Raw genomic sequence first — 24301 nt, forward strand, 5'->3', positions numbered from 1 at the left:
TATTCCAAGATGAGTCCTAATGATCGTTGAAATAAAGATCTCAAACAGATGAAATGTCTTATACACCGGTTATACAGAGTCACACAAAGTCTGCAGAAGAGTTGCACTGCAGGAGATTATTACAATGTGATTATATAGAAATCTACAACAGGGACTGTGAGAAAAGGAGTTGTTTTACTCAGATAGTGTCCCAGTAAACACTCAGTACTTTCCCACTACATGAGACGAATAGCACACAGACAGTAACTTTCCACTGTTGCATAAAGAGACACGCTACATACAGTGTAATTTTCCATTACAGTAGACACACGTGAGCGCGCATGGGACACCGACCAGCAATGATTTATACGTGGAAGAAGTTACAAGCAGTCCCTTTAAGGGTTGTAAAAAAATGTTTGCACATCTGTTCATATCATGTTTATTTTTGTTTATAGCTTATTTTGTATATTGTATATTGGTAGAATTTCAATTTTTGTATTCTTATTTTATTCTAACGTTTTTATCTATTCTTTTGTTATTATACTGTCTAACTTGCACCAACAAAACCAAAGCAAATTCCAGTGTATACCTCTCACACCTGAATATAAACACCATTCTGATTCTGATTCTGAGAATACTATGTACATGCCGGGCAAAAAAATAAAAAAATAAAATGCTTTTATTGTGAAGGTAGTCCCCGGAAGTCTTACCTGTGTGTCTGTCCTCTTGACTAGGTGTCTGATGTCCCAGCAGAGAGGACACGCCCTTCCTGGCATCACTCACCTGCAGCCTCGCCTCTCTCAGACTCTCTCAGACTCTCCCAAACCTTCCTGGAACACAGAGACCCAGAACCAGGCTCCAGAACCAGACCCAGAACCAGAACCAGGCTCCAGAACCAAGCCGAGACCCAGACCCAGAACCTGACCCAGAACCAGAACCAGGCTCCAGACCCAGGCTCCAGGCTCCAGACTTAGACTGAGACCAAGACCCAAGTTCCAGAACCAGAGCCAGACCCAGCACCATGTCGGGCATCGCGGCCACCCTGCAGCACCGCCGGGAGAAGGACCAGGGCATCGGTTCCTGCAGCCAGGCGGTGAAGTACCTGAACCAGGACTTCCAGGCTCTGCAGCAGCATTGCTTCCAGACCGGCCGGCTGTTCCAGGACGAAACCTTCCCGGCCATCACCTCCTCTCTGGGCTTCAAGGAGCTGGGTCCGGGCTCCTACAAGACCAGGGGGGTTTCCTGGGAGAGACCGACGGTCAGTGCACACAAACACACACAGAAACACACACTGAGACACACACAGAAACACACACTGAGACACACACAGAAACACACACTGAGACACACACTGAGACACACACAGAAACACACACTGAGACACACTGAAACACACTGAAACACACTGAAACACTCTGAAACACACTGAAACACACTGAAACACTCTGAAACACTCTGAAACACACTGAAACACACTGAGACACTCTGAAACACACTGAAACACTCTGAAACACTCTGAAACACACTGAGACACACTGAAACACTCTGAAACACTCTGAAACACACTGAAACACACTGAGACACTCTGAAACACTCTGAAACACACTGAAACACACTGAGACACTCTGAAACACACTGAAACACTCTGAAACACTCTGAAACACACTGAGACACACTGAAACACTCTGAAACACTCTGAAACACACTGAAACACACTGAAACACTCTGAAACACACTGAAACACTCTGAAACACTCTGAAACACACTGAGACACTCTGAAACACACTGAAACACTCTGAAACACACTGAAACACACTGAAACACTCTGAAACACTCTGAAACACACTGAAACACACTGAGACACTCTGAAACACTCTGAAACACTCACTGTTCTGATGAAGTTCTGACGAAGTTCTGTTCAGAGAAACACAAGCTGTGACGTCACACTTCACTAAAAAAAAAATGTAAATTTAAAGTTGCAACTTTTTTTTAACTTTGATATTTATTTTGCATTTTCAGCTCTGGGTTGAACATCATGAGCATCAATACAGAATTCAACAAACAACACAACACTTAAAAAACATAAAATAAACAAGACTTCATCTTAAAATGTAATTTTAATTTAACTCGGAGAGAAAGGGAGGACACAGACTTAAACAACCCAAATAATTAAAATAAAATAAAGTTAAATAAATAAATACATTTAAATAAAAATTAATGTGGTGAAGGGTCAGAGGTCAGGGAGGAAGGGTAAGTCTCTGTTCAGCTTCACCGCCGTGTGTCTGCTGCTGCTGTTACACTTGAGATGGTTTTAATGGTTTTAATGGTTTTTAATGGTTCCTGCAGGTGTTGTTGCTGCTTCCTGTTAGAGCTGCACGATTTAAGGCCGAAATGATTATTTATCACGATTATACATTGATTTTAGTGACAAAAATGAATTATTATGAGAATAAAATCATAATTTTCCAAGAAAAAAAGTGGTAATATTATGAGAATATAGTCATCAGTTTATGAGAAAAAAAGTGTGTGTTGTATGGATGTGTGGACCGTTCTTTGTGTCGGGTGTATGTGGGAATAAGTGAGTAGGAATTACAAATCCTGGTTTTGTAAATGGAGTTTGGTTTGAGGTTTGTGTAGCTTCCTGTAGAATCAGCTGCTCAGCCTGTTTATCTGGAGCTGAGATCAGTAAACAGGTGAAGAATCAGCTCAGAGATCTGAAAACATCAGATTATAGATCAGATTATAGATTACTATAGGTTTTTATTTTCTCAGGCTGTTGTTTGATCAGTCAGTTTGCTGATGCCAACACCCAGCTGCACATTCACAATGGGAGCTGTGGTTAAACTGGGCGACTCCCACTGGGAGTGTTTGGGTGGAGCAGCTTCATCTCAGACCAGTGGAACCTGATGAGTGAGGTTTCACAGAATAATAGTATTACATAATAATTTAATATTGGTCATTAAATATTGAATAATAGTATAATATAATAGTTTAATATTTGACATTAAAATATTGAATAATAGTATAATATAATAATTTAATATTGGTCTTTATATATCATACGATAAGTCGTTAACGTTAAAAGGATCAAGGTCATGTCCGTATATCGTACTTATTTACATACACATTTATCTGTTTCCTGTCCTGCGTGTGAATAACTTCTTGTTCTCCTGCTTCCTCTTCTCCTTCTTCTTGTCCTGTCTTGTTCATCCCTCTGTTCCTTATGTTTCGTGTGCAGGAGTTGACCTCTAACCCTGAGTTCATCGTCTCTGGAGCCTCGAGGACGGACATCTGTCAGGGAGCTCTGGGTGAGGACAAACAGTCGCTGTAATAGAATAGAATATTGCGGCTGCAGCAGGTCGGACTGGAATAACTGGTCCCAGTACCTGAAGGGAGGCCTACATTCATACCTCCAGTTCAAAATAACTCTGTCATCTGCAGCGATACAAAGAGACGAGGGACAGTGAGACTGATTATTAGCGTGTCTGAGTCAGAGGACGACGTTCACACACTTAAAACAATAAAAGTCAACACGAAGAACTCCTGAGAAGTCAAATAAAACCACACTGAATAAATGATAAATAAAAACCTGAACCAGGACAAGACAGAATATAGATAGATGAAGATAACCCGGACCAGTTCTGGCCGGTCCTGACCCGTCCTGACCCCGTCCTGACCAGTTCTGACCAGTCCTGACCAGTCCTGACCAGTCCTGACCCGTCCTGACCAGTCGTGACCAGTCCTGACCAGTCCTGACCCGTCCTGACCAGTCGTGACCAGTCCTGACCAGTCCTGACCAGTCCTGAACGCAGCAGCAACAGATTTGGAAGTCAAATGAGGATCAGTGAGGAAGAACTCACTGAACAGGATCATCGTTTTAAACTAGAAGAAACTGGAAGATTAAACTTGATTCATTTTCTATTAAATTAACTTTTCACAGCATGAAGCTGTTTACTAATGATGGTGTCTCCAGTCTTTATGCTAAGCTAAGCTAACTGGGGAAAATTAAAATCATAAATTTGAATCACTAAAATTAACTTTTGTATGTATTTTAGTTCCTGTAAATCATTTAGCTGTGTCACCTTTAATATATACAATATTAATATGCATTATTATAAGTGGTACTTTATACCTTAAAAATGTATAAAATTATTCTGATTATTGAAATAGTTGCCTATTAATTTAATTGTGAACGGACTAATCAATGAATCGATCAATAACTGCAGCGGTGGTTGATGTCTGTATCGTCCTCTGTACAGATGATCAGACTGTAAACACCTGCAGTCACCTGACCTGGTAACCTCCACTCAGGGGCGACACGGTGGCTAGTGTCGTCTTGGCAACAGAAACAGTAAACATGCAGGTGATCATCACAGTAGTTTATGTAGTGACAAACACCTGGGAGATTCCAGCCAATCAGAGACCAGCACAGTCCAGTCACTGGTAGAGCTCATTACTGACAGACGTTCAGGTTTCAGGTTGCCTGAGGTGTGTTTAAGGACACTCCGACATCAAAGCACAAACAACCACAGCCTTCATGTTTTATGATTGACTGACAGTTACTGACTAAGCCCCGCCCCCTTCCTGTGTGTCATCCAGGTGACTGCTGGCTGCTCGCCGCCATCGCCTCTCTGACCCTGAACGAGGAAGTTCTGGCTCGAGTCGTTCCACATGGACAGAGCTTCAGGGAAGGAGAGTACGCTGGCATCTTCCACTTCCAGGTACACAAATACACAGAACCAGTACTAGTTATATTTAAGAAGGTGCCCGGAATGCAAGTACTCCACATGGTACCGGGTACGCATATAGTCCACAAGGTACCGGGTACGCATATAATCCACAAAGTACCGGGTACGGAACTAATCCACAAGGAACCGGGTACGTAAATAGTCCACAAGGTACCGGTTATGTAAATAGTTTACAAGACCCTCACGTCTGTCTGGTCTGGTCTGGTCTGGTCTGATCTGGTCTGGTCTGATCTGGTCTGATCTGGTCTGGTCTGGTCTGGTCTGTAGTTCTGGCAGTTTGGCGAGTGGGTGGACGTGGTGATCGATGACCGTCTGCCGTGCAAAGACGGAGAGCTGATGTTCGTCCACTCGGCGGAGGGGAGGGAGTTCTGGAGCGCCCTGCTGGAGAAGGCCTACGCCAAGTAAGACCTGAGTCAGCTCCTCTCTGTCTGATTTAATGTTACAGATCAACATATTTCCTAAACCCTCAGTCCCAATGTCCCCCCATAGGCCCTAAACCCTCAGTCCCAATGTCCCCCCATAGGCCCTAAACCCTCAGTTCCAATGTCCCCCCTAAGGCCCTAAACCCTCAGTTCCAATGTCCCCCCTAAGGCCCTAAACCCTGAACCCTGAGTCCCAATGTCCCCCCTAAGGCCCTGAACCCTCAGTCCCAATGTCCCCCCTAAGGCCCTAAACCCTGAACCCTGAGTCCCAATGTCCCCTCTAAGGCCCTAAACCCTGAACCCTGAGTCCCAATGTCCCCCCTAAGGCCCTAAACCCTGTACCCTCAGTCCCAATGTCCCCCCTAAGGCCCTGAACCCTCAGTCCGGATGTCCCCCCCTACGGCCTTAAACCCTGAACCCTCAGTCCCAATGTCCCCCCTAAGGCCTTACGAGACTAGAACACCCGTCCTCTTTATTTACAGTCATCGTCCCACTATGTCCTCCCAGTATGTCCTCCCAGTATGACCAGTAACCTGTGATCAGCTGGGATCAGTGGAGTCGTCCAGGTGATAGTAGATGGTGTGTCAGCTTCAGGTCTTTGTTCCTACACGTCGCTGCATTCTTCACACCTGTTTACCCAACAGGGCGAGGCTCTGACTCACACCTGCTACACACACACACACACACACACACTAAAACACACAAAGTACACAGTATAATACATATATTGTATACACACATATACTGTACAGTATATGTGATGAGCAGAACTCTGAATCAGTTAGAAACACAAACTAATAACATTAATAACGGTCAGGTGTGACTGTATTTCCTGTCCCCACCTGTCAGTGTCTCAGGTGTGACTGTACTTCCTGTCCCCACCTGTCACAGTGTCTCAGGTGTGACTGTACTTCCTGTACTCACCTGTCACAGTGTCTCAGGTGTGACTGTACTTCCTGTACTCACCTGTGTCAGTGTCTCAGGTGTGACTGTACTTCCTGTACTCACCTGTGTCAGTGTCTCAGGTGTGACTGTAGGCTGTGTGATGTGGCTGCAGGATGAACGGCTGCTACGAGGCTCTGTCTGGAGGATCCACCACCGAGGGCTTCGAGGATTTCACCGGAGGAATCGCTGAAGTCCACGAGCTCAGTAAACCTGATCCCTACCTGTTCCACATCATCCAGAAAGCTCAGAGCCGAGGCTCCCTGATGGGCTGCTCCATAGACGTACGTCAACTTTTCTATACTATATATCTACATATATATCTATAGACATAATATATATAGACATAAACTCTGCTTACTGATGGGCTGCTCCATAGACGTACGTAAACACTTCTATATACCGTATATCTATATATACACATGTATATCTATACATGTGTATATATAGATATACACACAGTTTTTGAAACAACTTGTGGAAATGTGAATATTTGAGTATTTTTGGGTGAAAATGAATAGATGTCGTCGTCGTCTCTACGGAGGTTCTACATTTATTTGTATTAACGTTATATGTTTTGTTTCAGATCACGAGCTCTTCCGACTCGGAGGCAGTAACCCATCAGAAGCTGGTGAAAGGCCACGCCTACTCTGTGACAGGTGCAGCTGAGGTGAGAGGACACGCCCCCCCCCCTGCAGAGACCCGCCCCCTACACTCACCTGCCTGTCACCTGAAACACCACAACATGAAACTACGTTTCCCATGAGTCAGCAGAGCCTTACCTGTCAGCTGCTCTCTACCTGAAGAGGGGGCGGGGCTTCAGCTCTATGATGGGGACGGCGATCATCCAATCAGGTGTAACTCTGTGGTCTGCTCTGCGTGTGATTGGCTGCAGGTAGAGTACCGTGGCAACATGGAGAAGCTGATCCGGATCAGAAACCCCTGGGGACAGGTGGAGTGGACCGGAGCCTGGAGCGACAAGTAGGTCACCCTGCTGATCTCAGGTCAGTCCGTTAATAGAGACACTGAGACACGTTTTTCCCGCTCTTATTGTGAAACTGTTTCCTGTTGTGACAGCTCGGCTGAGTGGCGTCAGATCAGCGACGAGGACCGACAGCGTCTGAGTCATCGCTCCGAGGACGGAGAGTTCTGGTAAAACTGGACTTTATAAACGACCTCACCACCATCATCCGGCTACTGTGTGTGAAGTGATCCCTCTGCTCTGTCTTCTAGGATGTCCTTCAAAGACTTCCTGCGTCATTACTCGCGGCTGGAGATCTGTAACCTGACGCCCGACGCCCTGACGGACGACAGCGTCTCTAAGTGGGCGCTGTCCACGTTCGACGGCAGCTGGCGGAGAGGATCCACCGCCGGAGGCTGCAGGAACAACCCCAGTGAGTGGTCCTGTCAGACAGAGAGAAGGTCATCAGGTCATCACGCCGCCGCCGCCGCCGAGGCATTTCTGACGTCTTGTTTTCAAACCGCAGGCACGTTCTGGACCAACCCGCAGTTTGTGATCCAGCTGGACGAGGAGGACGACGAACCCGACGATGGAGAGGCCGGCTGCAGCTTCGTGGTCGGTCTGATCCAGAAGAACCGCCGACGCATGAGGAAGATGGGCGAGGACATGAACACGGTCGGGTTCGCCATTTACGAGGTGAGATCACCACCTGTTGAGTGTTTGGACCCGGTTCAGTTCCAGCTGGGGACGTTGGAGGCGGCGTGACGGTCTAGACCCGGTTCAGTTCCAGCTGGGGACGTGGGAGGCGGCGTGACGGTCTAGACCCGGTTCAGTTCCAGCTGGGGACGTGGGAGGCGGCGTGACGGTCTAGACCCTGTTCAGTTCCAGCTGGGGACGTGGGAGGCGGCGTGACGGTCTAGACCCTGTTCAGTTCCAGCTGGGGACGTGGGAGGCGGCGTGACGGTCTAGACCCTGTTCAGTTCCAGCTGGGGACGTGGGAGGCGGCGTGACGGTCTAGACCCTGTTCAGTTCCAGCTGGGGACGTGGGAGGCGGCGTGACGGTCTAGACCCTGTTCGGTTCCAGCTGGGAACGTGGGAGGCGGCGTGACGGTCTAGACCCTGTTCGGTTCCAGCTGGGAACGTGGGAGGCGGCGTGACGGTCTAGACCCTGTTCGGTTCCAGCTGGGGACGTGGGAGGCGGCGTGACGGTCTAGACCCTGTTCAGTTCCAGCTGGGGACGTGGGAGGCGGCGTGACGGTCTAGACCCGGTTCGGCGGCGGCGGTGGTGGTGAGAGGTCATCTTCCTCTGTTAACTCTTCTTCTTTCTTCTGTTCCAGGTTCCTGATGAGGTACGAAGACGACCACCTGATCACTTCCTTTTCATGTCTTTAGCTGCGACTGATTCAGTCTGAGGTCTCTCCTGGTGTCTTACCTGGTGTCTCTCCTGGTGTCTTACCTGGTGACTCACCTGGTGTCTCTCCTGGTGTCTCACCTGGTGCCTCTCCTGGTGTCTCACCTGGTGACCTGGTGTCTCTCCTGGGGTCTCTCCTGGTGTCTCTCCTGGTGTCTCACCTGGTCTTTCTCCTGATGTCTCACCTGGTGTCTCACCTGGTCTTTCTCCTGATGTCTCACCTGGTGTTTCACCTGGTGTCTCACCTGGTCTTTCTCCTGATGTCTCACCTGGTCTTTCTCCTGATGTCTCACCTGGTGTCTCACCTGGTCTTTCTCCTGATGTCTCACCTGGTGTTTCACCTGGTGTCTCACCTGGTCTTTCTCCTGATGTCTCACCTGGTCTTTCTCCTGATGTCTCACCTGGTGTCTCTCCTGATGTCTCACCCGACATCTCTCCTGGTGTTTCTCCTGATGTCTCTCCTGATGTCTCACCTGGTGTCTCACCTGGTGTCTCTCCCGATGTCTCACCTGACATCTCTCCTGATGTCTCTCTGTTAGTACCGCGGTCAGAGGAACGTCCACCTCAACAGGAACTTCTTCCTGCGTAACGCGTCGGCTGCTCGCTCTGAGACCTTCATCAACCTGCGAGAGGTCTGCAGCCGCTTCGTCCTTCCTCCAGGAGAGTACCTGATCGTCCCGTCCACCTTCGAGGCCAACAAGAACGGAGACTTCTGCGTCCGAATCTTCTCCGAGAAACAGGCCGACTTCCAGTAAGTTCAACTCAGGGGGGTCTGGGTGTGATTTGCAGGACCTGCAGCTGAACCGGATCAGTCTGATTAACGTGTTTTAATAGAGATCTAAATATTATATTAATATTATATTATAATGACTGAATGAACGAGAGTGATGATGATGTCACATTTTAATGAGGTTGTTTGTTCCTGCAGAGAGCTGGACGACCCCATCGAGTCCAGAGTGGAGAAGGTGAGCTTTAACTGGTGTTACTGGTGTTACTGGTGTTACTGGTGTTACTGATGTTATTGGTGTTACTGATGTTACTGGTGTTACTGATGTTACTGATGTTACTGGTGTTACTGGTGTTACTGGTGTTACTGATGTTACTGGTGTTACTGATGTTACTGGTGTTACTGGTGTTACTGATGTTACTGATGTTACTGGTGTTGCTGATGTTACTGATGTTACTGGCGTTACTGGTTTTACTGGTGTCACTGGTTGGAGATAAACCAGACTAACCAGTAAGTCACCAGTGGATTCATTTCACTGACACCAACAGTCTGAGCTCGACTTTACATCTGCATTTTTAACTTTTCTTTTTATTTCAAATATAATATATAACAAAACATTATTTTATATATATATATATATATATATATATATATATATAAAATATGAACATATAAATATGTGGAGGTTTGACTTGTTTCAGATTGAGATCGATGAGGACGATGTGGACGATCGGTTCAGAGGTCTGTTCGGTCAGCTGGCAGGAGGGGTGAGCTGCTCATATAGAACATATTTAATGTATATTTATATGTGTGTGTGTGTGTGTGTATATACATTAAATATATTAAATGTGTGTATATATATTTATATATAAAATATGTGCTGTTGAACTGACAGAAAGTGTCTCTGTGCTGCAGGACAATGAGATCTCCACCTTCGAGCTGCAGAAGATCCTCAACAAAGTCGTGTGCAAACGTGAGAAACTAGACCTTTTCATGTGCAGGCGTGAACAGTGTTCACGTCATGTGCCGGTGTGTGAACAGTGTTCATCTGGAGGTGTGAACAGTGTTCATCTGGAGATGTGAACAGTGTTTATGTGCAGGCGTGAACAGTGTTCATGTGCATGCGTGAACCGTGTTAACCTGTTGTCTCTGACAGGTGATGACATCAAGACCAGCGGCTTCAGCATGGCAACGTGTCGCAACATGGTCAACATGCTGGACGTATCCTTCCATTACATCATTATGTTTTTATAATTATACTACTAATTATACTATTACTCATTATTATGTTTAATCATTTAAATATCCTTATAGATCAAATTGTTAACTGAGAAAAAAATCAACACATTAGTAAATAAATAATCGTTATTTAGCAATAATTTTTAGTTTGTAGTTCAGGTGTGAACCGGTTCAGTCTGCAGAGAGAGCTGCCACAGTGGCTGATGGGTAAATAACACCAGTGTGAGCAGGTGTGAGCATCAGTGTGACTTCCTGAACTGTGGCTGCAGAAAGACGGCAGCGGTAAACTGGGTCTGGTGGAGTTTAAAGTGCTGTGGACCAAAATCGAGAACTACCTGGTGAGTGTCCGATCCAGGACCTGGTTTCTGTTCCATGTGAGCTAACCAGAACCCTGACTGAACCCAGACCAGGGACTATAGAACCAGGGTCAGCTCCTTAGACCTCCAGGGCACCAGGTTTCATGTATGTGAATGTACACCAGCCGGGAGGTGTTTCTGGTCCTGGTCTCCTGATCCAAAGAGTCCGTCTGAACCAGAGACCACATACCGGGTATAACTGACGTAGGAGGTGTTTGATATTTAACGCTGTCTCTGTTGTCGTCTCTGTGGGATAGAATATTTACCGTAAGAAGGACGTGGACAACTCGGGGACGATGAGCTCTACTGAGATGAGGATGGCTGTGGAGGACGCTGGTAAACCACTGAAACACATTTCACAATAAAACACTTCCTGTTGTGTTTCCTCACCACTGATTCTTCATCGGGACGTCTTCATCACCACTGATTCACACATCTCTGAACCCACCAAGAGGTCCAGGTTCATGTGTCTGCTGCTGGTCCTCAGTAAACTGTGTGAATACCCCGCTCCATCAGGTCCCCTGTGACCTCTGTGACCTCTGTGACCTCTGTGACCTTGGTTCTGCTGGTCCTCAGTAAAGTCTGTGGTTGTGTTTCAGGGTTCAGTTTGAACAACCCGCTCCATCAGGTCCTGGTGGCCCGCTACAGTGAATCAGATCTCACCATCGACTTTGACAACTTTGTGGGCTGCTTGGTTCGTCTGGAGACCATGTTCAGTGAGTCCTCACAGTCCTCAGAGTCCAAACTGACTCGTCTTCATCATTATGATGATGATGATGATGATGATGATGATGATGATGACTGTTTCCTCTCCACAGACACGTTCAACACGCTGGACAAAGATAAGTCAGGAACTGTTGAGTTCACCATATTGGAGGTAAGAAACTTCACCGTGAAAGTTTAATACACGACTGTAGAGAACTTGTTTAATGGATTCACAGACCCAGTTAAACCATAAAGGACATAGATCAGTGATTCAACGTCTAAAATTTTACGAGATTACATTTGAACACATCATGATAACGTTGTAGTTTACCTTCGCCCAATAGTCATTTTTCCTGAGCAGACTTTAAACGCCTCATAACAATAACTCAATGGCACCTCCGTTAATGTTCGTATCGCCGTTATTTATCCAGTCAGGACTGTGCTGCCCACCGGCTGCTAACAGCTAACGTTACTAACTCTCCTCCTGCTGATTTAAACACAGATTTGTTGTTCAGTGTCGCTTTATTAGGGAATAATAGGGTGCATCACCTCATGTTTAGTAGCGCCACGCTGTTAAGCGCTTTTTTCTTTCCGCCGTGGCTCCGGTCCAAAACAAACTGAAACATGATGCAGCGTGCGTATGCGTCATTGTGCAGCGTAACTGTGGGAAAGCATCAATAAGAGGAATCGATAGTCAGAGCTTTTACTGCGTACCACCAGTGTTACGTGTACCATAGTTTGAGAACCACTGACGTACATTATTATTTCACCGACTGTAACACAGAACTCTGAAGAGATTAATATTCATTTAAAGATGTTCGTTTACATCAGAGATGATTGAACATGAATCTGATGTGATTCTCCTGCAGTGGCTGAACGTAACTCTGCTCTGAGGAACCAGGACCACCCTGGTCCTGATCCTGGTCCTGGTCCAAGCAAACTGACCGACTGTACCAACTGGAGCTGTAATATAATGGGTGTGGTTGATATATATATTCTATAGGAATGATGAGGGATGTTAGTGAGACAGCTGCTGATCATCTGTCATCAATATATGGTTTATTGCACGTTATAATGTGACTATGAGCAGATATAAAGACATGTTTAAGTGTTTATTAATATTCGGTAGAACTCCTAATAACACGTTTTATATTATTACAGCTGTTTATAAATAAAACATTAATAAACACTTACAACTGCATTATAGTCTGGTATTCACCCTGTTATTACATGTTTATATACTGATTATACACGATGACGGGTGTTAAAATAAAGTGGTTCCAATAATGTTTGTTCTGATTGGTCCAGAAGACTCCGTTTGTGTTCCATCTTTAAGTCATTTATTGTTTTGTGTTTGATTCACACCTGATCTATAAACCTAGTTATAGAAGTATTATTAACGTCTTAATAATAATCCATAAACCTAGTTATAGAAGTGTTAACGTCTTAATAATAATCTGTAAACCTAGTTATAGAAGTTATTAACGCCTTAATAATAATCCATAAACCTAGTTATAGAAGTGTTAACGTCTTAATAATAATCCATAAACCTAGTTATAGAAGTGTTATTAACGCCTTAATAATAATCCGTAAACCTAGTTATAGAAGTGTTATTAACGCCTTAATAATAATCTGTAAACCTAGTTATAGAAGTGTTATTAACGCCTTAATAATAATCTGTAAACCTAGTTATAGAAGTGTTATTAACGCCTTAATAATAATCTGTAAACCTAGTTATAGAAGTGTTATTAACGCCTTAATAATAATCTGTAAACCTAGTTATAGAAGTGTTATTAACACCTTAATAATAATCTGTAAACCTAGTTATAGAAGTGTTATTAACGCCTTAATAATAATCTGTAAAACTAGTTATAGAAGTGTTATTAACTCTTTAATAATAATCTATAAACCTAGTTATAGAAGTGTTATTAACGCCTTAATAATAATCTGTAAACCTAGTTATAGAAGTGTTATTAACTCTTTAATAATAATCTGTAAACCTAGTTATAGAAGTGTTATTAACGCCTTAATAATAATCTGTAAAACTAGTTATAGAAGTGTTATTAACTCTTTAATAATAATCTATAAACCTAGTTATAGAAGTGTTATTAACGCCTTAATAATAATCTGTAAACCTAGTTATAGAAGTGTTATTAACTCTTTAATAATAATCTGTAAACCTAGTTATAGAAGTGTTATTAACGCCTTAATAATTAAGACAATAAATATGTGAGTCAGTGTGAGCAGTAATTTATTATAAAACAAAAATGTAAGGTTCAGATTTATAAAATATCAGTTATAAATCATAAACCTTCACACCTGGCTGTGTCGTCCAATGCAGCTGTGGGCGGGGCTTACAGTACTCACCTTTAGTACCTTTAGTACTTTAGTACCTTCAGTACAGTCCACTCAGCAGCATGTTACAGGATGTAGCATCAGAGGAGTTATAATATCAGGTTTATCAGGTCCACATTCATGATATAATAGAAACTTAAAGCGCCGGTTTGAGGTGTTTCTGATATTTTGTCCACCCCCCGACGTTCAGTTTAACAGCAGCATGTGAAGGAAGCTAACCATTAGCATGCTACCAGACAGCAGCAAAGCGAAGACGTCGTATTGGTCCTCACTTGTCCCGCCACCATACTTCCTGTCCAAACAGGAAACAGTTCCTCAGTGTAGAAATACCTCACCCCCTCAGCATGCGGCGCTGTGATGTCAGACTGATGTCATCTCTCGCTTTACGACATCATTGTTGTGTTTTCTGGCGAGCGAACTCCTCCGCCCACCTCAGCGCTTCAGTGATGTCACCACTGCTTCCTGTTCCCTTGGCAACCAGCGCGGAGCCGCCGGCGCTCCCCCCGAGGTGACGACACACCGCCACCGCCCAATCAGAGGCCGAGAGGGCTGCTGAGTCCTGAGGAAGGAGAGAACAACCAATCAGACGCTTCAAATAAGGCCCGACCCCTCTGTGATGTCACTGACAGCTGCGTGTCATCGTTACCTTGGGAACCTGACAGGCACACAGAACCTTCCCAGAATGCCTTTGGTGAGCGAGCAGCATCACGTGACTGTGAGGAGCTGCAGCGCTCAGCTGATTCACCGTCTTCATCACGATCTAACAGGAAACAGCAGGACAGCTGTGATGTCATCATGTGTTCACTAGGCAGGAAGCCTCTAATGATGCGTTCACACCAAATGCAGTTACACTCAAAGTCAAAGCTAAGACGCAAATTTGAGTCGGGCGACGTGAATATGCGAAAAATCGCATGACGGCGTGCCGCAAAAGCCGATCAGCTTTGAGATTCTCCTGCAGAGCACAGACCGATGGAACCAAACTCCATCCAGAAAACACACATTTCAACAGCTTGTCGTCTCAAAGCCTCCTGAACACACTCTGCTACTGACCCGTCAGCATTCTATTGATTGATGACCAGACAAGACAGCATAATGAAAGATGCATGATGGGAAATGTAGGATCCAGTGTGTTCATCTATAGAGAGTTATTGATCAGGTTGATCGATCTTACCGACAGAGAGTCCGTCTCCACAGAATCCACCTGCAGATCCTTAAAGCCGTTCTTCTCCAGCAGAGCCTGAGCTCTCACCGCAGCCTGCGCAAAGCATGATGGGAAAACAGTCAGAGAATGGACACAGATATACCTGAGGGTCCGTCAGGTCACTGAGTCTCAGGTGAGTCTCAGGTGTGTCTCAGGTGAGTCTCAGGTGTGTCTCAGGTGTGACTCAGGTGTGTCTCATGTGAGTCTCTGGTAAGTCTCAGGTGTGTCTCAGGTGTGTCTCAGGTAAGTCTCAGGTAAGTCTCAGTTGAGTCTCAGTTGAGTCTCAGGTGTGTCTCAGGTGTGTCTCAGGTGTGTCTCAGTTGAGTCTCAGGTGAGTCTCAGGTGAGTCTCAGGTGAGTCTCAGGTGTGTCTCATGTGAGTCTCTGGTAAGTCTCAGATGTGTCTCAGTTGAGTCTCAGGTGTGTCTCAGGTGTGTCTCAGGTGAGTCGCAGGTGAGTCTCAGGTGTGTGTTCACCTCTGTGATCTCCAGTTTCCTGACGGCGGTGTTACTGGTCCTCTGCAGCGCTCTGAGTCGGCTCTGCAGCTCTCTGCGCCACCACTGAGGGATGGGGGTGTTATCTACAGCCTGACAGACAAAGCACAGGGTCAACAGGACACACTTCATCATCATCATCTCAGAGGCTGCAGTGCATCATGGGTAGGTTACCTACATCAGAGAGGACTCCGACCTCCTTGGCGAGATGCTGGGCGGAGTCGAGGCTGGAGGGGGCGGAGCCTGTCAGTCTGGCTGACAGAGAGTCCACATCCTGAGACAACACCTGACCGTCCTCCCGAGCCTGAAGACAACAACACCAGCATCAGAGTTGTTTTCAGTAGTTTTCATTAAGACAGACTTGTTTGTGATGTTTGTAACTGACCCGTGTTGCCTCCCGTCCCGTCACAGCGACGATACGACTGATTCCTTTCACCATCTGTCTCTCAGAAACTATCACCAGGTCCTGGATGGTTCCGGTCTGCAGCAGGTGGCTGAACAGACAAACATATTAAACATAAATGAATGCTGATATCATAGACTCAGGTAGACGTTACTCCTCTATATGTTCACTGCCCCCTGGTGGTCACACCTGTCCCATCAGAAGGTTAAATGTGTTGCTAAGAGACAGCCGCCAAGTGAACAGGTGTGTTTGACTCACGTCCCACAGCAGAGCTCCACAGACGACTCTCCGTCCGTCTGATCGTCCATCAGCTCGGAGACCGCCACGGCCACGGACACCACCCTCACAGGGTCCGGATACATCTGGAGACAGACAGGAAGACAGAGAGACAGTCAGTACACAGTGAGACAGTCAGTGAGACAGACACACAGTGAGACAGTCAGTGAGACAGAGACTCAGTGAGACAGAGACACAGTGAGACAGTCAGAGAGACAGTCAGTGAGACAGAGACACAGTGAGACAGTCACCTCGTCCACTGTCCTCAGCCCGTTGATGCTCCTGGCTGCCTGCAGAGGAAGCTCCTGGCTGTGGACGATCTGATTGGCTGAGATGATGTCATTAACACACCTGTCTACCTGCTGCAGCTGAGAGACGTCCAGTGACCTCTGAGGACAAATAATATATACAGGTATATATATACACACAGTGTATATATATAGATATACTGTATATATATATAGATATATATCTATATCTATATAATGCTACTAGTCAGCGAGTTAGTTAGTGTTTATTTGTTTGACCTTGACACTGAAGTCGAAGCGGAGGCGATCAGCTGAAACATGAGATCCTCTCTGCTGAACAGAAACACCCAGAACTTTCCTCAGAGCAAAGTTCAGGATGTGAGTCGCTGTGTGATTCACCATACAGGACAATCTGTGGACCTGAGAGACACACAGGACACGTCACCATACAGGACAATCTGTGGACCTGAGAGACACACAGGACAATCTGTGGACCTGAGAGACACACAGGACACTTCACCATACTAAACAGATGTTTTAATAGCAGATATATTTGCTTCATCTGAGTCTATGTCTGATTCTGTACAACGGACTACGTGTCGGGTACTCACCTGGTCCAGGTGTAGCTGGACCTGGTCTCCAGTCTTCAGGCTGTCGGTGGCGGTCACCTGATGGACCACGTACCCCCCAGCCTGGATCACGGCCTCCACGGGGTACAGGATGTCCTGAGAGACAGGAAACACACACACCTGGAGTCAGACCTCACCTGGACACACAACAGGTAATCTTCCCATGATGCATTTCCCCTGTGAGCGGTCAGCTGACCTGCAGTCCGTCCCGGGTGAAGTAGCCCCGGTCATGTGACTGTCCCCCCTGCTCAGAGTAGAAGCAGGTCTGATCCAGGAGGACACCACAGCGCTGACCCTCGGTGACCTCTGACACCAGAGTGTGACCGTCATACAGAGCCAGGACTGTCGCACGGCATGCTGGGAACACTGGGAGGAAACAGGTGAGACATGAGTCCAGCTGCAGGTCCTCTAATGTCCACCAGCTGCTGCTGTGAGACAGGTGAGACGGATGAGACAGGTAGTACCGTATCTGTCCTGCTCCAGTCGGTACGCATATTTGAGTCCATCGTCAGTGTGAGGGACACCGAGACGCTGCAGCTCTGCCAGGCTGAGGACGTCCAACATCACCTGAGACTGAACACCTGACTGAAGATCAGACATCACCTGAGAGAGACAGAGAGAGACGTCACCTGAGTGAGACAGATGTCACCTGAGAGAGACAGAGAGACAGACGTCACCTGAGAGAGACAGAGAGAGAGATGTCACCTGAGAAAGACAGAGAGAGAGACGTCACCCGAGAGAGACAGACGTCACCTGAGAGAGACAGAGAGACAGAGGTACAGAGAGACAGACGTCACCTGAGAGAGACAGAGACACAGACAGACAGATATCACCTGAGAGAGGCAGAGAGACAGAGGGACAGCGAGACAGACGTCACCTGAGAGAGACAGAGAGACAGACATCACCTGAGAGAGACAGAGGAAGTCATACAGCCCTTTCACAATAAAAGCCCTGTGGTAATATCTATCTATATGATCTACATGATGTCGTTAAACTGACATCACGAGATCTAAGAAGCCGTAGAAACCAGGAGTATTATGGGAGCTCCGTATGAAATGTCACCTTCTGGTTGTCGGCGATCAGTCGGTCCAGCTGCTGACGGTCCACCTGGACTCCTCTCTCCTCCAACATCAGGTCCACCAGGTCCAGAGGGAAACCCAGGTCCCGGTGCAGAGACCAGGCCACCGAGGCTGAGCACATCAGAGAGAAATTTATTATTATAAAAGTGAGCTCCAGCTCCGTTCTATCGACACGTCCCTCCGCCCGCCGCCTGTCCAGGTGGCTGATGGGAATTGTAGTAGCTCAGGGAGGAACTGACCGGGGAAGACTCCATGTTTGTAGTCCTTTCTGTTGAGTGTTCGGTGGATCAGCCTGCTGCCCTGCTTCAGAGACGACAGGAAGTGAGCCTCGTTCTCGTTGATGACGTCCATGATCTGAAAGAACGGCAGCTGATGATGACGTCCTGTTATGGAAATCCCTTCTAAGAGATACTGGGACCTACAGATGTTACAGATGTTCGGAGCCTCGCTGACATCATTAACTGGACATGAAGTTATGTTCCGTACATGAGTATATACAGTACGTGTGTTCACTGTGTTTATTTCAGGTATCTGAATATCAAATTTCTATATAGAAATAAAATACTACATAGAAAACTGCTTCACACGTTTCCATAGTTACAAACCCATCAGTCACTCACCCGGTCGGCCTCCCGGTGGAGCTCCGGATACACATCACCCTGCCCACACAGCAAATAATCAATTAATACATCAATCAATCAATTAATACATCACCCCACCCACACAGGGAATAATCAATCAACATCAACCAATCAATACATCCATCAATCAATCAATCAATCAATCAATCAATCAATCAATACATCACCCTGCCCACACAGGGAATATTCAAACAGTCAGTCAGTCAGTCAGTCAACCAACCAACCAACCAATCAACCAATCAACCAACCAACCAACCAACCTATCAATTAATCAATTAATCAATCAATCAACCAACCAATCAATCAATCAACCAATCAACCAATCAATCCACCATGTCCTTTAGTCAGAGGTATTATGGGAAATGTATTTTACCAGTATGTGGGTGACAGTAGGAACCAGGCCGGCCAGCGTTCCCTGAGGAGCCTGAAGAACCTCCACACAGAACCGAACCGCCCGCCGCAGAATCCTCCTCAGCACCAGCCTGGTACCGATGTCACAACAATCAATCAATCAATCAATCAATCAATCAAGCAACCAATCAATCAATAATCAATCATAAACAGACGGCGTTCTGACAGCTGATTGGTCGATGACTCACTCTGCTCCTGACATGCCTGGATGAACGCCGTCAGCGATGCAGACCGATAAGGTGCGGACGTGGTCGGCCACCACTCGGTACGCCATGTCCACCCTCCCCTCGTCTGCCGCCGCCATCCTGCCGCCGTACGGGCCCACCCTCGACCTCTGCGGACAGACACATCACCATGACAACGGGAAGCTGTCAATCACACCTCACTAACCCTGGTACGTGGTGAACCCGGTGTTATGGTGAACCTGGTGTTATGGTGTACCCGGTGTTACGGTGAACCTGGTGTTATGGTTTACCTGGTGTTATAGTGTACCTGGTGTTACGGTGTACCTGGTGTTATGGTGAACCTGGTGTTATGGTGAACCTGGTGTTACGGTGTACCTGGTGTTATGGTTTACCTGGTGTTATAGTGTACCCTGTGTTACGGTGTACCCGGTGTTACGGTGAACATGGTGAACCTGTTGTTATTGTGTACCTGGTGTTATGGTGTATCTGATGTTACGTGTACCCGGTGTTACGGTGTACCTGGTTTTACAGTGTACCTGGTGTTACGGTGTACCCGGTGTTATGGTGTAACTGGTGTTATGGTGAACATGGTGAACCTGGTGTTATGGTGAACCCGGTGTTACGGTGAACATGGTGAACCTGGTGTTATGGTGTACCCGGTGTTACGGTGAACATGGTGAACCTGGTGTTATGGTGTACTGGTGTTATGGTGAACCCGGTGTTACGGTGAACATGGTGAACCTGGTGTTATGGTGTACCCGGTGTTACGGTGAACATGGTGAACCTGGTGTTATGGTGTACCTGGTGTTATGGTGAACCCGGTGTTATGGCGTACCTGGTGTTATGGTGTACCTGGTGTTACGGTGTACCCGGTGTTACGGTGTACCTGGTGTTACGGTGAACCTGGTGTTATGATGTATCTGGTGTTATGGTGAACCTGGTGTTACGGTGAACTTGGTATTACGGTGTACCTGGTGGATGGCGTGGAGCAGCGGCGTGAACAAGTCGGTGTCGTAGTTTGATCTTTTACCCTGCAGGACGCTCACCAGTCTCTCCAGTCCCATCCCAGTATCCACACTGAACTGGGGCAACAGCTGTAGACCATGGTCCACCTCCCTGAGACACACACACGCACGCACGCACGCACGCACACGCACACACACACACACACACACACACACACACACACACACACACACACACACACACACACACACACACACGCACACACACACACACACACACACACACACACACACACATTATACTGGGAGCTGACCAGTACAGGCAGCAGACTGGTTCAGTGTTAATGGTTTACAGTGTCCTGAACTGGTTTTATATGTATCAGATTCTGGTCCAGGTGTGTGTATGAACCTGTTGTACTGCATGAAGACCAGGTTCCAGATCTCCACCACGTCAGGACTGTCGGCGTTGACGAGCGCCGCGGCGTCTCGTCCTCCCACGTGGTCGTAGTGGATCTCGGTGCAGGGGCCACAGGGGCCCGAGTCCCCCATCTCCCAGAAGTTCTCCTTCAAGCCGAACGGCAGGAGGCGAGCAGGAGGAACCCTGAGGCGGAGACGGAGTGTCCTTATTAATTAATCTTAACTTGAATTCACACACAGATCTCAGATCAGCGTGCAGGATCAGTTCAGACAACCAACACCTGTACACTGTGAATCAATCAGGTCACAGTATCGGCCGTCGTCTAGGTTACCTACCCGATCTCCAACCAGATTTGTCGAGTTTCTTCATCGGCTGGTAAACCTGACGCAGCATCTCCAGCAAAGTAAGACACATACAGTCTGTTTGCAGGTATCCCATAATGCTCTGTGAGGAGGCTCCACGCCATGCAGCACGCCTCTTCCTGTCAGACACAACAACAACAACATTACAGTGATGTTGATGTTTTCAATCTTAAATTCATTCTTTTTTTATTTCATTTTAGGTTAGTTTTCAAAACCGTAGTTTTGTTTTAATATATTTAGTTTTTATATATATAGTTTTAGTTTTTAAATATTTAGTTTTCATATATTTAGTTTTCATATATGTAGTTTTAGTTTTTATATATTTAGTTTTCATTTATTTAGTTTTAGTTTTTAAATACAAAGTTTTAGTTTTTATATATTTAGTTTTATTTTAATATATTTAGTTTTATTTTAATATATTTAGTTTTAGTTTTTATATATTTCGTTTTTTTTATATATTTCGTTTTAGTTTTTATGTACGTAGTTTTAGTTTTTATATATTTCGTTTTATTTTTATATATTTATTTTTATTTTAATATATTTAGTTTTAGTTTTTATATATTTAGTTTTATTTTATTTTAATATATTTAATTTTATTTTAATATATTTAGTTTTATTTTAATATATTTAGTTTTAGTTTTTATATATTTCGTTTTTTTATATATTTAGTTTTAGTTTTTATGTACGTAGTTTTAGTTTTTATATATTTCGTTTTATTTTTATATATTTATTTTTATTTTAATATATTTAGTTTTAGTTTTTATATATTTAGTTTTATTTTATTTTAATATATTTAATTTAATTTTAATATATTTAGTTTTCGTTTTTATATATTTAATTTAATTTTAATATATTTAATGTTATTTTTTATATATTTAGTTTTAGATTTTATATATATATTTTTATATACCTTGAAGTAGTCTCCAAAGGACCAGTTCCCCAGCATCTCAAAGAAGGTGTGGTGGTAGACGTCTCGGCCGACGTCCTCCAGGTCGTTGTGTTTGCCGCCGGCTCGGACACACTTCTGACTGTTGACCACTCGCCGGTACGACGCCATCTCACTGCGAGGGTCGGCGGTCCCCAGGAACACCGGCTTAAACTGTATCATAATAATAATAATAACAATAACAATTACTGTATATTCATCACAATATCATATATATAATAACAGACTGACAGCTACACCTTCACTATAATAACAATACATCATCATGTATTATTATATACTGCTGCTAGTTTAATCAATAATAATACATCATGTATTATTATATACTGCTGCTAGTTTAATCTATAATAATACATAATTTATTATTATATACTGCTGGTAGTTTAATCAATAATAATACATCATGTATTATTATATACTGCTGCTAGTTTAATCTATAATAATACATCATTTATTATTATATACTGCTGCTAGTTTAATCAATAATAATACATCATGTATTATTATATACTGCTGCTAGTTTAATCTATAATAATACATCATTTATTATTATATACTGCTGCTAGTTTAATCAATAATAATACATCATTTATTATTATATACTGCTGCTAGTTTAATCAATAATAATACATCATTTATTATTATATACTGCTGCTAGTTTAATCTATAATAATACATAATTTATTATTATATACTGCTGGTAGTTTAATCAATAATAATACATCATGTATTATTATATACTGCTGGTAGTTTAATCTATAATAATACATCATTTATTATTATATACTGCTGGTAGTTTAATCAATAATAATACATCATGTATTATTATATACTGCTGGTAGTTTAATCTATAATAATACATCATTTATTATTATATACTGCTGCTAGTTTAATCAATAATAAAACATCATTTATTATGATATACTGCTGGTAGTTTAATCAATAATAATACATCATGTATTATTATATACTGCTGCTAGTTTAATCAATAATAATACATCATTTATTATTATATACTGCTGCTAGTTTAATCTATAATAATACATCATTTATTATTATATACTGCTGCTAGTTTAATCAATAATAATACATCATTTATTATTATATACTGCTGCTAGTTTAATCTATAATAATACATCATTTATTATTATATACTGCTGCTAGTTTAATCTATAATAATACATCATTTATTATTATATACTGCTGCTAGTTTAATCTATAATAATACATCATTTATTATTATATACTGCTGCTAGTTTAATCAATAATAATACATCATGTATTATTATATACTGCTGCTAGTTTAATCAATAATAATACATCATTTATTATTATATACTGCTGCTAGTTTAATCAATAATAATACATCATGTATTATTATATACTGCTGCTAGTTTAATCAATAATAATACATCATGTATTATTATATACTGCTGCTAGTTTAATCTATAATAATACATCATTTATTATTATATACTGCTGCTAGTTTAATCAATAATAATACATCATGTATTATGATATACTGCTGCTAGTTTAATCTATAATAATACATCATTTATTATGATATACTGCTGCTAGTTTAATCAATAATAATACATCATGTATTATGATATACTGCTGCTAGTTTAATCTATAATAATACATCATTTATTATGATATACTGTAGTGGAGGTGTAGTACTAGTACCTCAGGTTGTACTACAGTAACAGTACTCTACTCTGCTGATGTACTTAGTTACTTTCTGTAAACTGAAGACGCGCTCTTATTTTGAAATCGCCAGCTTGCTGCAGGTGTTGGTCCAGAACCGGACCGGGTCTGGACCGGGTCTGGACCGGGTCTGGACCGGGTCTGGTCTGAACTGACCTGGTTCATGCCGGCGTTGACGAAGAGCAGGCTGGGGTCTGCTCTGGGTCGGACCGGAGAGGACGGAACCAGCCGGTGGTCGTGTTTATGACGGAAGAAGTCCAGGAAGGAGCTGCGGACCCGGGCAGCAGCTGCAGCTGGTTCTGGTTCCGGAGGAGGAGGGCCGCTGGAGGAGCGAGCTGAGCCCGCAGAGAGGAGGCCCGGAGGCCCGCTGAGAGGCCGGAACCTCCGGAGGACCAGTCGGAACATCTGGACCCTCACAGAACCTGAACCATGGTGGTGACCCTCACAGGGACTACAGGTTGTACTGCTGCACATGCGCACTCTTCTTCTTCC

The 24301-nt window shown here is 44.3% G+C and overlaps 3 protein-coding genes and 1 long non-coding RNA gene across 4 annotated transcripts in view; 1 reads left to right on the top strand and 3 right to left on the bottom strand.

The window, feature by feature from the left end:
• The window catches only part of LOC119484981 (NACHT, LRR and PYD domains-containing protein 12-like), a 956516-nt gene that overhangs the window by 834707 nt on the left and 97508 nt on the right, over positions 1-24301 (bottom strand). The window lies entirely within an intron of this gene.
• Positions 703-12782, top strand: LOC119484999 (calpain-2 catalytic subunit-like). The gene is made up of 21 exons (XM_037764235.1): positions 703-1237; positions 3218-3287; positions 4579-4700; positions 4995-5128; positions 6207-6375; positions 6678-6761; positions 6987-7072; positions 7169-7243; positions 7325-7485; positions 7579-7748; positions 8390-8401; positions 9003-9214; positions 9392-9428; positions 9892-9957; positions 10106-10163; positions 10347-10411; positions 10699-10767; positions 11043-11121; positions 11385-11501; positions 11604-11662; positions 12360-12782. Exons 1-21 carry the CDS (start codon positions 1001-1003, stop codon positions 12381-12383), a joined length of 2106 nt encoding a protein of 701 aa, XP_037620163.1. The 5' UTR covers positions 703-1000; the 3' UTR covers positions 12384-12782.
• LOC119485055 lies at positions 8651-9077 on the bottom strand. Its single transcript, XR_005206176.1, has 3 exons — positions 8949-9077; positions 8889-8900; positions 8651-8792 (listed from the first exon to the last, which is right to left on the bottom strand). It is a non-coding gene; the product is annotated as an uncharacterized LOC119485055 (long non-coding RNA).
• aars2 (alanyl-tRNA synthetase 2, mitochondrial (putative)) lies at positions 13719-24289 on the bottom strand. Its single transcript, XM_037764203.1, has 22 exons — positions 23966-24289; positions 22067-22255; positions 21130-21275; positions 20786-20977; positions 20383-20527; positions 19415-19560; positions 19189-19297; positions 18795-18833; positions 18414-18528; positions 18158-18285; positions 17560-17698; positions 17292-17461; positions 17078-17191; positions 16746-16886; positions 16470-16607; positions 16201-16304; positions 15925-16033; positions 15718-15843; positions 15522-15632; positions 15017-15100; positions 14492-14605; positions 13719-14404 (listed from the first exon to the last, which is right to left on the bottom strand). The coding sequence occupies exons 1-22, from the start codon at positions 24281-24283 to the stop codon at positions 14237-14239; spliced, it is 3045 nt and encodes a 1014-aa protein (XP_037620131.1). The 5' UTR covers positions 24284-24289; the 3' UTR covers positions 13719-14236.

Source organism: Sebastes umbrosus, chromosome 3 (genome assembly GCF_015220745.1).
Source record: "Sebastes umbrosus isolate fSebUmb1 chromosome 3, fSebUmb1.pri, whole genome shotgun sequence".
NCBI lineage: Eukaryota > Metazoa > Chordata > Actinopteri > Perciformes > Sebastidae > Sebastes > Sebastes umbrosus.

Bases quoted from the DNA above. Each gene is read 5' to 3' on its own strand.
- aars2 (XM_037764203.1), bottom strand. From the start codon at position 24,283: ATGTGCAGCAGTACAACCTGTAGTCCCTGTGAGGGTCACCACCATGGT. The intron at 22,256-23,965 runs GTCAGTTCAGAC...ATTATGATACAG, and splicing joins TCAACGCCGGCATGAACCAG to TTTAAGCCGGTGTTCCTGGG. The intron at 16,305-16,469 runs GTGACTGTCTCA...GTCTGTCTCCAG, and splicing joins GGCTGAGGACAGTGGACGAG to ATGTATCCGGACCCTGTGAG.
- LOC119484999 (XM_037764235.1), top strand. From the start codon at position 1,001: ATGTCGGGCATCGCGGCCACCCTGCAGCACCGCCGGGAGAAGGACCAG. The intron at 3,288-4,578 runs GTGAGGACAAAC...TGTGTCATCCAG, and splicing joins CATCTGTCAGGGAGCTCTGG to GTGACTGCTGGCTGCTCGCC. The intron at 9,429-9,891 runs GTGAGCTTTAAC...GACTTGTTTCAG, and splicing joins TCGAGTCCAGAGTGGAGAAG to ATTGAGATCGATGAGGACGA.